This window comes from Anneissia japonica, unplaced genomic scaffold (genome assembly GCF_011630105.1).
Source record: "Anneissia japonica isolate Jap-2015-1 unplaced genomic scaffold, ASM1163010v1 scaffold11144_len554210_cov170, whole genome shotgun sequence".
NCBI lineage: Eukaryota > Metazoa > Echinodermata > Crinoidea > Comatulida > Comatulidae > Anneissia > Anneissia japonica.
This window is the reverse complement of record NW_022708762.1, coordinates 88669-104555: the sequence shown is the minus strand read 5'-3', so window position 1 is coordinate 104555 and position 15887 is coordinate 88669. Positions and strand designations below refer to the sequence as shown.

Here is a 15887-nt window from a genome sequence, read left to right as displayed (position 1 = left end):
TCGTAGAGATTTGATTGAAAAGGAAGGATGTCAAAATACTAAAGACCGGCGTATAGAACCAAATAGCACAAGACAGAACCGACTTCGCTACCCGAAACGTAACAGAAAACCTTACAAAAACTTGATCTGTGATTATATATATAAAAAAAAGGGCAGAATAATCCCTGTATAATCACTGTGCCAGGATAGTCTACTTCTGAGCACAAAAGCTAATGAACATTCGTTAACAGAATGTAGTTATTATTAGTTTGTTGTAGAATTGTTGCATCAAATGAAAGAAAATGTATTACCTGTTAAGGATTGTTTATTAAGGAAAAGGAAACTTAAGTGCTAAAAAGAAATATTAGATAATTAGATTCTGTAAAAAAAAAAAATTAAAATTAAAAAAAATAAAATAAAATAAAAAAGGGAGATGTAATGAAGGTACTTAAGATTATGAGTGAGCCCTCTATTGTATGATACGTAGAGTAAGGACACATAAGCCTTAAGGCAGTTGATAACAAAATACCAATAAAGGAACATACAAGAAAGTCAGAACATGTTAATATGCCGCATTTCTACAAAGAAGTTGTTGAAGCCTGGAGGGTAGTAGGAGGAGAGTTAACACATGAACCTGTGACAGCAAATAAAGTCTATAAGGAGTATATGTGGGGAAACCCTCATATCAAGATAGATAATAGAGTTTTATACTCCCGTACATGTATTGATTCTGGTATTGTTAAAATTCAAGATATAATTCAAAATGGTATATTAATTGACCCCAAAGCTTTTAAAGATAAGTTAGTACATTGCTGTAACTAAGTAACAGAATATTGGACTGTTAAAAATGCAATCCCTAAAAAGTGGTTAATAATTCTAGAACATAACATAGTACTGAGACAGCATTACTCAATGTGTATACGGACATTGCTGTCTCGATTGATAAACATCGAGGTGTCTTGTTAGTCTTGGTTGATTTGTCGGTGGCGTTTGACACAGTTGACCATAAGATCCTTATTAATCGTCTAAATGTTTCTTTTGGATTTTCGGGATATGCCTTAAGGTGGTTTGATTCCTATCTCACCAACCGGAGTTGTCGTGTCTGTGTTGATGATAATTACTCAGATCCACACTTATTAACTTTTGGGGTTCCACAAGGCTCGGTAGTTGGTCCTGCTCTATTTAGCTTATACATCAGTCCGCTTGGAGACATCATCAGGCGTCATTGTATTAAATATCATTTTTATGCTGATGATCTACAACTGTATCTTGATTTTGACCCATCTCTTCCCTCTTCCGTTGATCTGGCTTTGGATAGACTTAGGTTATGTATCAAGGATGTTAAGATTTGGATGGCTAAGAATAAGCTTAAACTTAATGATAACAAAACAGAATTCATTGTTTGTGCTTCCAAGAGGCACTTAGAGCTTGATCACGTTAGACAGGCTTCTCTGTCACTTGGTGAACTTAACACTCTACCCACTAACTCGGTCCGTAATCTTGGTGTCACATTTGATTCCACGCTGTCGCTCTCTAATCAAGTTCAGTCAGTTTGTAAATCGACCAAGTACCATATACGTAACTTATGGAGGATTCGCAAATTTGTTGACTATTACACCTGTCAGGCAGCAGTTCGTGCACTTGTTTTGTCTAGAATTGATTATTGCAATTCATTGTACTCTGAGTTGACTGTAACTGATTCTCTAAAATTACAGAAGTTGCAGAATTCTGCTGCACGTCTTATTTTTAAAATCCGATCCTCTCATACTCACACTTCACATCTTCTTCGTGAACTTCACTGGCTGCCTTTTAGGCAAAGGTTTTATTTCAAATTAATGGTTTTTGCTTTCAAATCACTGTCTGGCCTATGCCCACAATATATCTCTGACTTTTTACTTGTACGTAAAAAGCAAATTCATACCAGATCAGCTTTGAATGTTAATTTCCATCAACCTATCTTTAACAAGCGTATTGGTAACAAATCTTTTTCATGCGAGGCGCCACTCTAATGGAATAACCTTCCAGTGCATATTCGATCTTCACCATCTGTGGCTGTCTTTAGGTCTAACTTAAAGACTCAATGTTTAACTAATTATCCCATTTTTATTCTTATTTTTATTTTTATAGTTGCATTACTTACTCATGTTTACAAGCTTTGCCACTCCTTCTTTTGATTTGTTTACTTGTTCTGTGCTTGGGTTAGGCATTGATCACGGCTGCTTGTAAGTTGTGAGGTGCCTAAATATGTGGGGTGCAGCGCTTCGTATCTGCAAAGAAAGGCGCTTTACAAATGTTCTCATTGGATTGGAGCGTAATAAAACCCCCAAAAAACATAGATAATTCCAAATTATGGAGTATGATAGCTCTAAATCTACTTCATTGTTCAAAGTAAACAATAAATGTATATATCAGAACATAATACTAAAGGATTTTATTCAGCCGAAAGGAATGATGTACTGGCAAAGTGTGCTAGACGATGATCGTATTGAATGGAAAAAAATATGGAAAAAAATTATGAAATTTATGAGATTAAACTCAAACAAGTAAATTTCAAACTATTGCATGCCATCCTTATATCAAATAAAAAACTATACCAATATAAAATAATTAGATCTCCGTTATGCACACTTTGTGGTCTAATAAATGATTACATACATATGTTTCTACATTGTAAGCGAGTAAAGGGATACTGGTCTAATATCAAACGGGTGTTAAAAAACAATAGATTTATAGTAGATATATATATATATATGAATACAATCGTTAAGGGAATTCACAATATAGAAGATAAATACAATACTGTAAATGAACTCATTACCTTGGCAACCTTTGCGTTTTGCGAGCGCAGCCAGCAACCAGGGGGAGCAGGGGGCCGCCCAGGGCCCCCGGTCGGGGTCCAGGGACCGAAGGCCCGGAAAAAATAACTTTCTTACGTCCTAGTAGACTAATTTGAAGGCATTTTATCATGTTAATCTCCATATGTCCGTGAACACAGCGATAGGGCCTATCAAAAAATTACCAGTGGAGGACATGGAGAAACAAGCAAATTGTTTCCCAAATGAAATACACTACTGTGTAAATTCGTAACCATTACGAATAAAAATTCAAAATCAATTCTGCTTTTAAATGAATAATAGCAAAGTTTGATATAAAGAGTGGATTAAAAGCGACTGTAAATGAGCTGATTCAAACATCTAGAAGCATTTGAAACAAATTAATCAACATTTTTATTTTTGACATCGACAGAAAATATATACAGAGGTATAAGCATAATTATACTGTATGTATACGCTATCTATCCATTGAACCCGAGACATGGTATTGTATAAAATGATCATCATGATACGACTTCATTGCTATACACTGACATACCGGCTGGTAGTTTGGAGAAGATACACATAGACGATAACGTGCATATAACGTGTGTATGTTTGTTGTGTTATGTTGCTGGCAGTACAAAATATTGCGCGTGTGGAGTCAGTGCTCTAGTAGGCCTATTCTTATTGTAACACATTTGTACATTCATACAATCTTGTATAAGATAATATGAGTGAATGATCACAAACTTAACGTGTGGTTTATTTTTCAAAGCTTGTGGTCCTAATAACTGGGGGCGTGATTGCGATATAATTTGCAGAACCAACCCTCCAGGTTGTCCAAGTATTCTGTTCTGTCCACCTGACCCTTTCGGTTGCTCGTGTATGTCCGGATATGGTGACCTTGATTGTAATAGAGGTAAATTTTACAGCATGTGTTGTAATACTAGGCTTTCATTTCATTTTATGTATTCGTCTCAAAAATACAAATTCACATAAAATAACATACACAAAACAAGACGGAGAGACAGGAAATCCAAAAAGAGAACTAAATCAACTGTCAAGTGGATTACCTAACAAAAAGACAGAGACAACAAACACAAAAAAATATAAATATATATGAATATAAATATCAAAATCAGCACTTAAAACAATCTTTTAAGGCTTTATAAAAATATTTAAATTTTAAAATAAGTTTATCACGCACATTAGTCTGTAAACCATTTCAAAGACAGGGAAAATAATTACTTATAGAATTTTCGAAACAATCAGTCCTAGCAAAGTTATGATTAAATTTGGAATCACTTAAATTATAACGTCTAAGATTAATTTTAATAAGGTTGAAAATTGGAAACTTATATCTGCATGTAGCTTTTTGCGTTTCCTTTATATTATCAATCTTACTATTAATTTTGGTATACCAACATAAAAAAAAAATAATGCTGAGTATATATTCATGTATGTATCAATCCACCAATCAATCAATTTTGTCGGTCGGTTGGTCCATATCGATAAACCGACCAACGACCAACCGACCGTATGTGTATATTGAGTCGTCATTACCTGCTATTGGCTTTTCACATAACCAACAGCATATTTTTTTTTAATTAACATTATTTAAACACGGGCAATTGCTGTTAACTACAAAAATACATTCTTCTTCTTGTGACTTAGTTTGCGACACTAGAAAAACGGGTAAGTATGGACCCGGATGCCTTCTTGACTGTCACTGTGACGCTACTGAATGTCGGCCTTCAGAAGGTTGCAACACAGCCGCCACTTGTCATACTGGTTACACTGGCACCCGTTGTCTAGGTTTGTAAATACGCGATTTTAAAACATTATAAATCAAAATCGATCAATTGTAGATATTATTTTCTCTTTCGCAGGGTGAAACCCTATTTATTTCAATAATTTTTTTTTTCTCATTCTTTTTTCTTTTTATCATAGTTCACATTAATACATCGACATACACACGTGTATACACACGTAGAAGATTAGGATCCACACAAAAATATGCATAAGGCATACATTCACGTATGCCATTTAACTTACAAACTATTGCAATACAAAACTCAATATCCTTATTGTAAATTAAAATATATGTATAAAATCACAGAATTTAATTTTTTTAAACTATCATTTCATAGACATAAATTCGAGCGAAAGCAAGGTTATACCTTTATTTATAACAAGCCTCTCAGTCGTAGATCCGATTTGAAAACAGAAAGGAGATGTTGGTGTTTTCCATATCTGTATCTACCGATTGAGTGCTTAGAAATACAAATCAATCTATTAAGGTAATTGAAACGCTTTTCCTTGGTCTGGTATCCAAAAAGTATATCATTTATTTTTAACATAATAGATAGCCCACTATTTAGCTATTCAAGTTCAGTAACTTCATCCCAAATTGGCTTTATGTGAGGGCAGTCAAATACAAAATGAAAAAAAAAATGTCTCAATTTCATTCCTTTCTTCACATAGAAGACAAAGGTCAATGTTAACTAGAGATCGCTTCTACAATGATAAATACTATGCAGCATTTTCCAGTTAGTCGTTACGTGTGTGTTTTGTTCTGATTTTCGTTATGTTGAGGGTTTTGTTCATAAATTAAAAAAAAATGTATTTGAAGCAATGTTACAATCTTTAGCTCCACTATTTCTTAAATTTTTCCATGCATTGGGAGAGCATTAATGATTTGATAGTATTCTGTTAACAAGTTTTGCTTCCTTTTTATTTTATTTATTTATTTATTTATTTATTTATTAACCAAATCAACAGCAGACACAAATCCGCCACTTACAGAATGGTACACAAGACAGGAAACAGAAAACACTTTACTAATCACATCCAAGACAATTCGACGAAAAGTAGGCAAGTCAAAATTGGTAGGGCAAAAATTACACCTATACATGTTTCTCCTGACGCAAATCCAGTTATTGTTTATTATTCCATCACGACAATAACAATTACTATCAACACTGCAGTACCCGCTGCTTACTTGGACTCGAATTCAACCCTGGCCATCAGGCGCAAGCTCGGTGGTCTAGAGGTATGATGCCAGGCTAGTTATCTGGAGATCGTGGGTTCGAGTCCTACCCGAGAACAACTTGCGATTTTTTTCGCAGTTGTTTTCAAATGTACTGAGTATTCGGTACATTTCCACGTCAGGTAGGGCAAAAATTACACCTATACATGTTTCTCCTGACGCAAATCCAGTTATTGTTTATTATTCTATCATGACAATAACAATTACTATCAACACTGCAGTACCCGCTGCTTACTTGGACTCGAATTCAACCCTGGCCATCAGGCGCAAGCTCGGTGGTCTAGAGGTGTGATGCCAGGCTAGTGATCTAAAAATCGTAAGTTCGAGTCCCACCCGAGAACAAATTGCGATTTTTTTTTGCAGTTGTTTTCAAATGTACTGAATTTATTCGGTACATTTCCACGTCAGGTAGGGCAAAAATTACACCTATAAAAACATTGTTATTTCTAACAATTGTATAACAATCGTCCAACAGGAACTCTTCGTTCCCACTTACAGGCGAATATTGCAATAAACGTCAACAATATAATCAATACAATAAAATCACAAGATATACAAAGTTAATTATTATTATTATTATTATTATTTATATTATTTCTATAATTATAATTAATATTGCTATATTTACAATAAATATTTAAATTACTAAAAAGTATTAATAATTACAATTAAAATAACGTTTATATACTTATTTTTTTTTACTAAAACTCCCACGAAGGGTTTTATTTTTTTTAAATACCGTCGAATAAAACTTTAACAAAAATAATATCATTGGCATTCCAATTATAAAAATACCAGGTAGATAAGTCAAATTTTATACTTTCCTTAAGCCAAATTATTTGGTTGAAACAATGGTGAGGGTCTATCTCGCCTTTTGTCCTAGTATCTTTAACTTCACACCATGCCTTTAGGCAGTCAATGTAGAAATGGTTAAATCTAATATGTTTGCTTATGTCTTCCTGTTTACAATTAAGGTCAAAGTACAATTTGTTTTGAATTACAGAAGTTAGAGTATGCAGGGGTATGTTTTTCCATGTCGCAATTTCTTCATTATGTACCCTTTTCAACCAGTTTACTTGAAAGGAAGTCAGGTAACTATTTAAATGGATCATGTTCAGTCCGCCAGAGGTTTTTTTGTCCAATAACCGTTCTTCTTTTAAATTTGTCTTTGCTTCCCCATAAAATTTTAAAAATTAGTGTTTCAATTTCTTTAATTACAGTATCTGGGGTCTCTAAAAGCAATAATGGGTACAGAGTTTGTAAGAACAGGAGAGATTTTATCACTTGAATTTTAACTTGGAGCGATAAGTCCCTCGTTGTCCACGATTTTATAATTTTTGAGTTTATGGATTCTGTTACTTCAATTTCTTTAATTTCACTCGCGGATTTCGAGTTGATGAAAAGGATACCTAAACATTTAATAGTATCCCCACACTTTTTCTAATTTATTTCGCCAATTACATCTCCTCTGTTTTTGTTTGTCGCTAACCATAGGCCTTCTGTTTTACTTTTGTTGAGAGTAAGACCCGAAAACAGTGCAAACTCATATAGTTTCTAATGCTTTTGTAATCGATTTATCATTTTCCGCAAATATTGTGATGTCATCTGCAAAAAGTGATGTCCCTGCTTCTTTAATTGGGTAATCCGACATTGGGAGCTTTATTTCTTTGAACATTTTACACTGTCTAGTTTTTGCTGCGAGAATTTCAACTCCGATAATAAAAAGGGGGGCGCTTAGTGAACAACCTTTGTGTACACCACGATTCACATTTAAAAAAAATGCAGATATCCATCCGTTATGATTAATACAACTTTGTGACTTACACGTTAGAGTTTTAACCCAATTTATAAAAGAAGGACCAGAATAAACAACATTTAGAGCGTTCAAAATGAAATTTCTATTAATACTGTCAAAAGCTTTACGGTAGTCAATAAATAATGCTGCACCTTAAAGTTTGTTTTCATTTGTCATATTAATTATATCATCAATTAATCAATTGTAGATATTAATGTCTTTAAATTATACCAATATAATAAAAAAACAAAACAAAAACACTCGCATTATGTTGACGGTTTTGGCTTGAGAATCATGTCTCGTTCACAACGATGGCCCCTACTTTAGAAGGAATTTTTATTTTTAACCAACAGCTGTTGCTTACAATGGTTTCAGTAACTGCTACGATTACTTTCTCGAATGAAATTATGAGCCCTAAGATTAATTGGTTACTTCACTTACACGTGTGTGTGTTCGCAAGGCTAATTAAAGGAACTTTAAGTGTTTAAGTCGTGCTGCCATATACGAGGAAAAGAATACAGGACTAAAATAATTTAATGATAATTATTATAAATATTATGTTACAACATTTCATATCAAATATTATATCTATAAGATAATTTAATAAGCACTTCCTGAAAATAGAGGAACGCACTATAAGTAATTCTAACCTCTCTAATCAATTATGTGCAGTTTTTTTTATGTCCCAATTATCATAATAATATTGTAAAAACCTTATTAACCAGAACATGTACGTTAATTTGTTTGTATGAATGAAATTTTATATTTAATGGTATTTTAAAATTGTAAAAATAAATCAGAGAAATGTTGTTAGAAATGGTGAAATGAATTAAGACTTGGATAATGACTACATTATTTTTACATGTTACTGTATATGAGGTTTTATCGAATTTTAAGAATCCTTTTAAGTTCACGTCTTTTACATTGCCGTGTTACTGTATGTTTTAACTTTCTTTTTATGAACGAACCGTCACTATTCTACGCGTGACGTGTGCCGCCGATGGAAATTCGTATATTATTATAGCGCTAATATCGTACGTCGTCAAAACTAGTCAGCGATCTAAGCCTATGATACGCCCTATTAATCTGTGCATTATTTTCTGCTTGCTGGATCGTTCAGCTTTGCTGATTCTGTTTCCTTGTCCTCTGTTTCCTTCTCCTTTTCCCTGTTACTCTCCTTCTCTGTTTCCTTCTCCTCACAAATAACATGGCATATTGGTGTCTTAGCACATATACATTGGCATAAATAACGCAGAGTCTTTATAGTGTTCAGGTATTTGGAGTCAAATGTTATTAAAGGGTCATTTTTATGTTTTTCTGATAACATTTCAAAACGCTATTAGTGGCAAACGATTTTGCCGATTTCAGCCAATTTTGGTCAGTACCGTATACCTGATGACACCTGCAATACATGACGTGCTTACTGCTTGGGGTAAAATTTTACATAGGGGTCATTAGGGTAAAAACCCCAAATCTTATGAAGACTAACTTCTGTCACAAATAACATAGCACAGTCTGGCCAATGCACATAATTCCATTGGCATAAGGTAGAGTCTTCATGGTTTTCGGTGATTTAGGTTCATAGGTCATTAAGGTTTCATTCTTATGTTTTTCTGGCAATATTTCAAAGCGCTTTAGTGGCAATTAAACGATTGGGCCGATTTTTAACTAAATTAGTAAGTAGAACCAGTCACCTCAGTCCCACAATGGGTGTTCTCAGCTTGGCGTCAAAGGTCACATGGTATTAGGGTAAAACATATCAACTATTAATTAAAGAATATTTATGACTCAAATAACATAGTAGGACTACAGCCTTGTCCTGTGCACATCATTGGTTTATGTCTCTATGGTGTTCAGGAATATGTGGCTGAACGTCATTACAGAAGACAAAGAGCTAATTTCAGATTTTTAAAATTATAAACGGCTTCGAAAGGATTTCTTTTGACTCTTTTTTTGAAGTTGATAAAGGTAGTAGGACACATGGTCATTCATTGAACTTAACCGATTCTACGCAGGGTTCCCGGAACGCCGCCCTCAGTGGCGTGTGCGAGGCACAACTCAGCTTTACACAACTCAAAGTGTGTAAAGCTCCATTTTATCCCATACATAGTCAAAATATTGGGAGGGGGGAAATAATACAATGGACCTGTCACGCCAAAATTGGTCCGGGCTAAGATTGGTCCGGGGGACCGATTTTGGCCGGCCAAAATCAGTCCTCCTTGGATAATATTGGTCCGGCCTGGACAAATTTTGGCTTAGCTTAAATCGATTTGCCTACACCTATACGAGTTCGTACACAACCAATTACAGCACAGTGAGTGCTTACCTATCGGTCCGCATAGATTTTGAGGGAAAAATCTTTTAGTGGAAAATTAGAAATTGAACGACCAATGAAAATGAAGGTGATGGGTGAAGTCCAATCTTGAGTACGGGGCGCCAAACGACACACTACCTGTTCTGTCACACAAAACCATGTTTGTAAGAGACAAATCATGTTTTGTAATATACGAAAGTTATTCTGTCTTTACAAAACATATTTTGTAAATGACAAAACCGTGTTTGTCTCGACAAAACATGTTTTGTAAATGACAAAATCATGTTTGTCGAGACAAAACATGTTTTGTGAGGACAAAACCATGTTTGTCTGTACAAAACATGTTTTGTCTCGAAAAAGATGTTTTGTAAATGACAAAAGCATGTTTGTCTCGACAAAACATGTCTTGTCGAGACAAAACATGTTTTGTAAATTACAAAACCATGTTTGTCTCGACTAAACATGTTTTGTAAATGACAAAACCATGTTTGTCTACACAAAACATGTTTTGTTAAAGACAAAACCATGTTTGTCTGTACAAAACATGTTTTGTAAATGACAAAAGCATGTTTCGAAACACTACCTTTTTTTGTCATGTTTATAGGGAACAGACATGGTTTTGTCTCTTACAAAATACGTTTTGTAAAAGACAAACATGGTTTTGTAGTTCACTCAAACACAAAACATATTTTGTCGCTTACAAAACACGTTTTGTAAAAGACAAACATGGTTTTGTCTTTCACAAAACATGTTTTGTAAATCACAAAACATGTTCCGTATATTCATGAGGGTTTCGTATTCATGAGGGGGTGGAGTCAATTAAACGTGTGATTGAGATAGTGAATAAAGGCGAATCTTCCACGCCCCCACCGCGTCGCCCATCACAAGAAATAATTGGTTTGGCATGGTATGGTGTAGCGACCAAAATATAGGCCAGCAATCTGAATATTGACCAGTATGAGCTTCGACCCCCTATACCAGGCTTAAGCTGCTCTCCCCCCTAGGTTTATTTCACCTAAGAGTCGTACGATTTCTACGAGTTAAAACTCGTGATCTTTGGAAAGGACCTATACGAGCTTATTACATGTTAGCTACGAGTGAGGTACGACTTTATGGAGTTGGTTACGAGTTATGTAGGAATTATGCCGAGCAGAGCACTGAGATAACTACGAGATTATTAACCATTCAGTCCCATAAGCGCTTTAAGCGCTCTCTAATTATCGTCAGTAATTAATTAATTAATTAACAATAATTTAAAAAAAAAACGTATGTGCAGTAATGTGTGCATGTTCATTAAATATTCGAGAAAATATCAAAAATTTTTATAAAAAAATGTTTCTTGGTGCTTTTTTAATTAACTTGAATGATTAGAGTAATTAAAAATATGAAATATGATCGTTATTTTTGTAATATGATACCCTTGAACGGGAAGGCGCCGCCGTCAACACTGATGAATAAAATCGTCTAAAAATACACTTTTTTTCAAAAAGTAACAAATCTGACACTTTCCTATAATATAAATATATATTCAATAAACATACTGTACCAGTTTTGGTTATTATATCCTCATATTTCCACGTAAAATTAATTTTTTTTGTGGCTGAAAAAAAAAACGTGGCTTTCAACTTCGTCAGCGCCATCTTGGTTGTTTACAAAAATGAAAACGAACCCTGACATGACCGTTGAACTTTCGAACTTTTTGGTTTCCCTGTGACATGCGCAATCATGACGTCGAGATCCATCATGTCAAGAGCTCGAAAACGACACCTTGATCGCCTATATTATTGTAATTTTTCATATTTTTTATAATTTTTTTTTTATACCAACCGGATTTTTGAAAGATTATAGGTACGTTTTCCCACGTCTTTGTATGGGCGCTAGGCGAATAATTGATTTATGGATTTTACGTCGCGGGGTAAGTTAGGCTTTTTCAGGCTACGGTGCGTATAGTGCAGTGAAGGTGACTGGACCGGCTCGTAGGCCTAGGGGAATTGGCTTAGGCCCCCCCTGAGGTGAAATTTTATATTATTTTTATCTTCCGAAGTTTTTGATCAAAAATTACAAATTTAGTTTTATTTTGTAAAGGAATAATTTGTGCTGATTTGAAGATGCATTTATTTATTCTGACTGTTGAATTAGTATTTTTAATCTTTTTTTTCAAAATTATTGATAAACAGGGCCTAAAAAATTATTTAAATAATTACTTTTTTTTTCTATTTTAATAATTTCACAACACTATATAACCACTTATTTAGGAAGAACATTTTATTATCTTTCAATTCTTATCAAAGGAATTTGTATTACTCTAACAGAAAAAATTATATTTAATTATTTTTATAAAAAAAATTAAAAAAAAAAATGGTGGGCATGGATGGCTAAGAGCGTAACAAGATTTGGCTAGGATAATCACCTCTAAGATACGGCAGGCTAGGTGGGATTCATGCTAGGTAGCTAGGCCTAGTACTATAATAGGTAGGTATAGTAGGGAACCATGTCAAATGGCTGAATCGGCTGCACGGGGGCTTCTAGCACACTACATACAGTACCAGGCCTGGCGAGTCAAGTTGACCCACCCCCTCCCTCAAATGATTCCCCATTATGTATTGTTGTATAATAGGCTATTATAATGTGACATTGATAACACAAGGGTCTATTGCTTAAGGGTAATATAAGGGGATGCCGCAAGGATACAAGGGGATGTAGCTACGTGGTGGGTTTTGACAGAACCCATTTTGTTGTCACAAGGTTCCCCACTATACTACCTAGCTAGAATCTCATAGCCTATCTTAGGGGTGTCAAATAAATAAATAAATGAAATGAAATGAAATAGGCTTGGTATAGGTGGCCAAGCCCATGTTGGTCAATATTTAAATCTCTTACCACATATTTTGGTCACTACGCCATACTATATGCCAAGGGCCACAAGCTGTGACTCAAAAAAGGCTTCCTTCATGGATTCCATTCTGCATTCGAGTGTACTTTTTGAGAGTATATTATTAACTGAATATGTTTTTATATTATATTAAAAGTTCTCCCTAAAAAATCAGTCGTTTTTTTTTTGTTTTTGTTTTTGTTTTTTTGCAATGACCCGTCAAGTTGGCTCCTCCTATCAAAAACAGCACTTTTGGATTTTGGGAACATGTAATCAACCATATGTCATCATCTTTGTATGGGTAGTCAAGTGGCTTGGAAACACACAGGAAAAACTTGCGCTAACAAAAGTAAACATACATTAAATGAATGTAACTGAAAAAGTGCAATTTATTTGTGTAAATATGATATTATTTTGGTTCTGAAATAAATTTTGAATAGTAATATCTACCCAATAAAGTAACTGTAGCACTCATATTTGGTGTTTTGTGTAGCTGGTTGGCTTCTTAGTACTGTACATATGCAAAATTTAAACTCAAAATAAACCTATCTTTCAAGATTTAATATGTAGGTACAAATTCTACACAAAGTAATAAGTAAGCATAAATAAATGTGTTGTAAATGAAATATTGTAATTTCTTCAATTTTTATGGAAATAATAGCTAGCTGACCTTAAAAAAATGAGCTACAGTATATTATTTTTTAAATATCACCAGACATAACTTAACAGTATTGTACTTCAAACAGTACTAGATTTCATATTTTTTCCAGACTGCAGCTTGATAGTGAAAGTGTCATGGTAACATAACAAAGTTAATAAATAAATATTATAAGGCTGAAAAGTACATATCTGTTAGATAAAATATTTTATTATACAATAACATAAAAAAAAAATAAACAACATGCATCAAAAAGAATAGTGAAATTGACAATATCCAAATCATTATTCTTATTTTACTTTGCCATTACAAGATTGTTTACAGTATCACACACTCGGTTTGAAAGTATAAAGTTTGACATGTATACTGTAACCACTATTTTATGGACAATTAATTGATTAAAATCATTATGGTTACACATGATACACTCAATTCACAATCATCTAAAGTTTATTATTGCAATTAATTGGTTGTAGAAAAGTACATATCAAAATGTAACTTTACAAGCAATTAAATATTTAATTTAATTTTTCAATTAGGTCATCACTCAGGATATGGTTAAAAATGATAAAAAATAAAAAATACAAATTCCTGATAGATTTCTGAACATATGGTTCATTATATTTCCATAATATAGTAGAATATATGTCATATTTTCCCTGTTAAACTGCAAGGAAATATATTGCTTACAGTACATGCAACAAGGTACCGTACTAAACAATAATAATCATTGAAAAGAATTCATAATAATGCTGACTATCCTTTCTTGTGATTATTAGAATTGCTGAAACTTAAAGGTCTGATGCTTTACATTTCATATCAATATACATAATTATTACTACTTTACTGTACATTCACATAAATGAAAGAAAAACAGTATATGCAGTAAGCAGCATTTCACATCCTCATGTACTAGGATGTCATCATACACACTAGCATATATTGTATTATACTATTACTAGTATTATAGCCTAGGCATAACCAGTCTTACTCTATGCGATTTGAAAATAGTTTGACAGAACATCTTTAGATTCTAACCAAACCTACACTGTGTTGAGGCCCACAGTTCAAAACTCTATTGACATCCAGTGCAGAAAGTGCTGTTCTTACGTTACCAGGTAGTGGTGCTGGCAGTCTTAGACAGGGCCTAGATCATGCCCTACTAGTACTACAGTTAGTATATACTGTAAATAAATGTATTGTTAGGCCTAGCAGCACAGGCCTATGAATATTAGTCCGTATTCTAGATAGTGCAGCAGAACGTTGATGTTGATGTAACAGTGATTGCAAGGTTGTATAAAGTTCAAATTAGGATGAGTTAGGTATAACGTGACTTCAAATCCATTTCATTCCATAATTTCTAGAGAATCTTCATTTTGAATCCGGTTTGGAAATAAAACATATTAAACTTTTTCTACCGCGCACGACAGCGACTGTTTGGAGCAGCAGCATCTCAATCAACCATTTAATTGCCTCCTCCTCATAAATAAACATCTTCTCATGAATTTACGGAACATGTTTTGTCTTTTACAAAATATGTTTTTTAAGCGACAAAACATGTTTTGTAAAAGACAAAACCATGTTTGCCTTTTACAAAATATGTTTTCTAAGCGACTAAACATGTTTTGTGTTTGAGTGAACGACAAAAACATGTAGTGTGTAGACAAACATGGTTTTGTCATTTACAGAACATGTTTTGTCGAGACAAACATGATTTTGTCATTTAAGCGCATAGAAGCTCCGGCATTATGCGCTATATAAATATAACATTATTCTTATTATTATTATTATTATTATTATTATTATTATTATTATTATTATTATTATTATTATTATTATTATTATTATTTACGAAACATGTTTTGTCGAGACAAAACATGTTTTGTACAGACAAACATGGACATTTTAATAAGTCGATATCCATTAATTAAGCTGCTGAAAATAAGGAAAAAATAATGATCCAACAGCAGGGAATATCGTTGTACACAGTATATTATTATTCAACACACATTCACCCCACCCCCTCTTTCTACCAAATATAACAGGCACGGTTTAGAAGGGGGTATGGTGGTTTATTCTTGTCCCTGATAAAAAATAAATAAAAATAAGAGAAAAAGAAATAATTGGTCGCCTAATACGCCTCAGAGGTTATTTTCGTCCAGAGAGTACAGGAAAGTACTGCTGTGGGAAATATTAACTGGATATATGGACATACTATATACATATGTAGCTCACTATACAATAAGTATAATAATTTCCACCCAGGTTCTTTCAGCTACAAAATGGAACAGCAAGCAACAAATCATGGAATCCAATATAAAATACACTATTTATTAATACTACTGCTCACTCGTAAAACTCAATACTAACTACACTACTCTGCCAGCACACATACCCAGGTTAC

General features: G+C 33.6%; 1 protein-coding gene across 1 annotated transcript in view; it reads left to right on the top strand.

Moving 5' to 3' along the window:
* Positions 1–546: 546 nt before the first annotated feature.
* The window catches only part of LOC117106556, a 50012-nt gene continuing 34671 nt past the window's right edge, over positions 547–15887 (top strand). Inside the window, exons 1-4 of the mRNA XM_033247939.1 lie at positions 547–779; positions 1043–1716; positions 3571–3714; positions 4470–4610. Coding sequence (XP_033103830.1) covers positions 547–779; positions 1043–1716; positions 3571–3714; positions 4470–4610 — 1192 coding nt within the window. The remainder of the gene's footprint in view (positions 780–1042; positions 1717–3570; positions 3715–4469; positions 4611–15887) is intronic.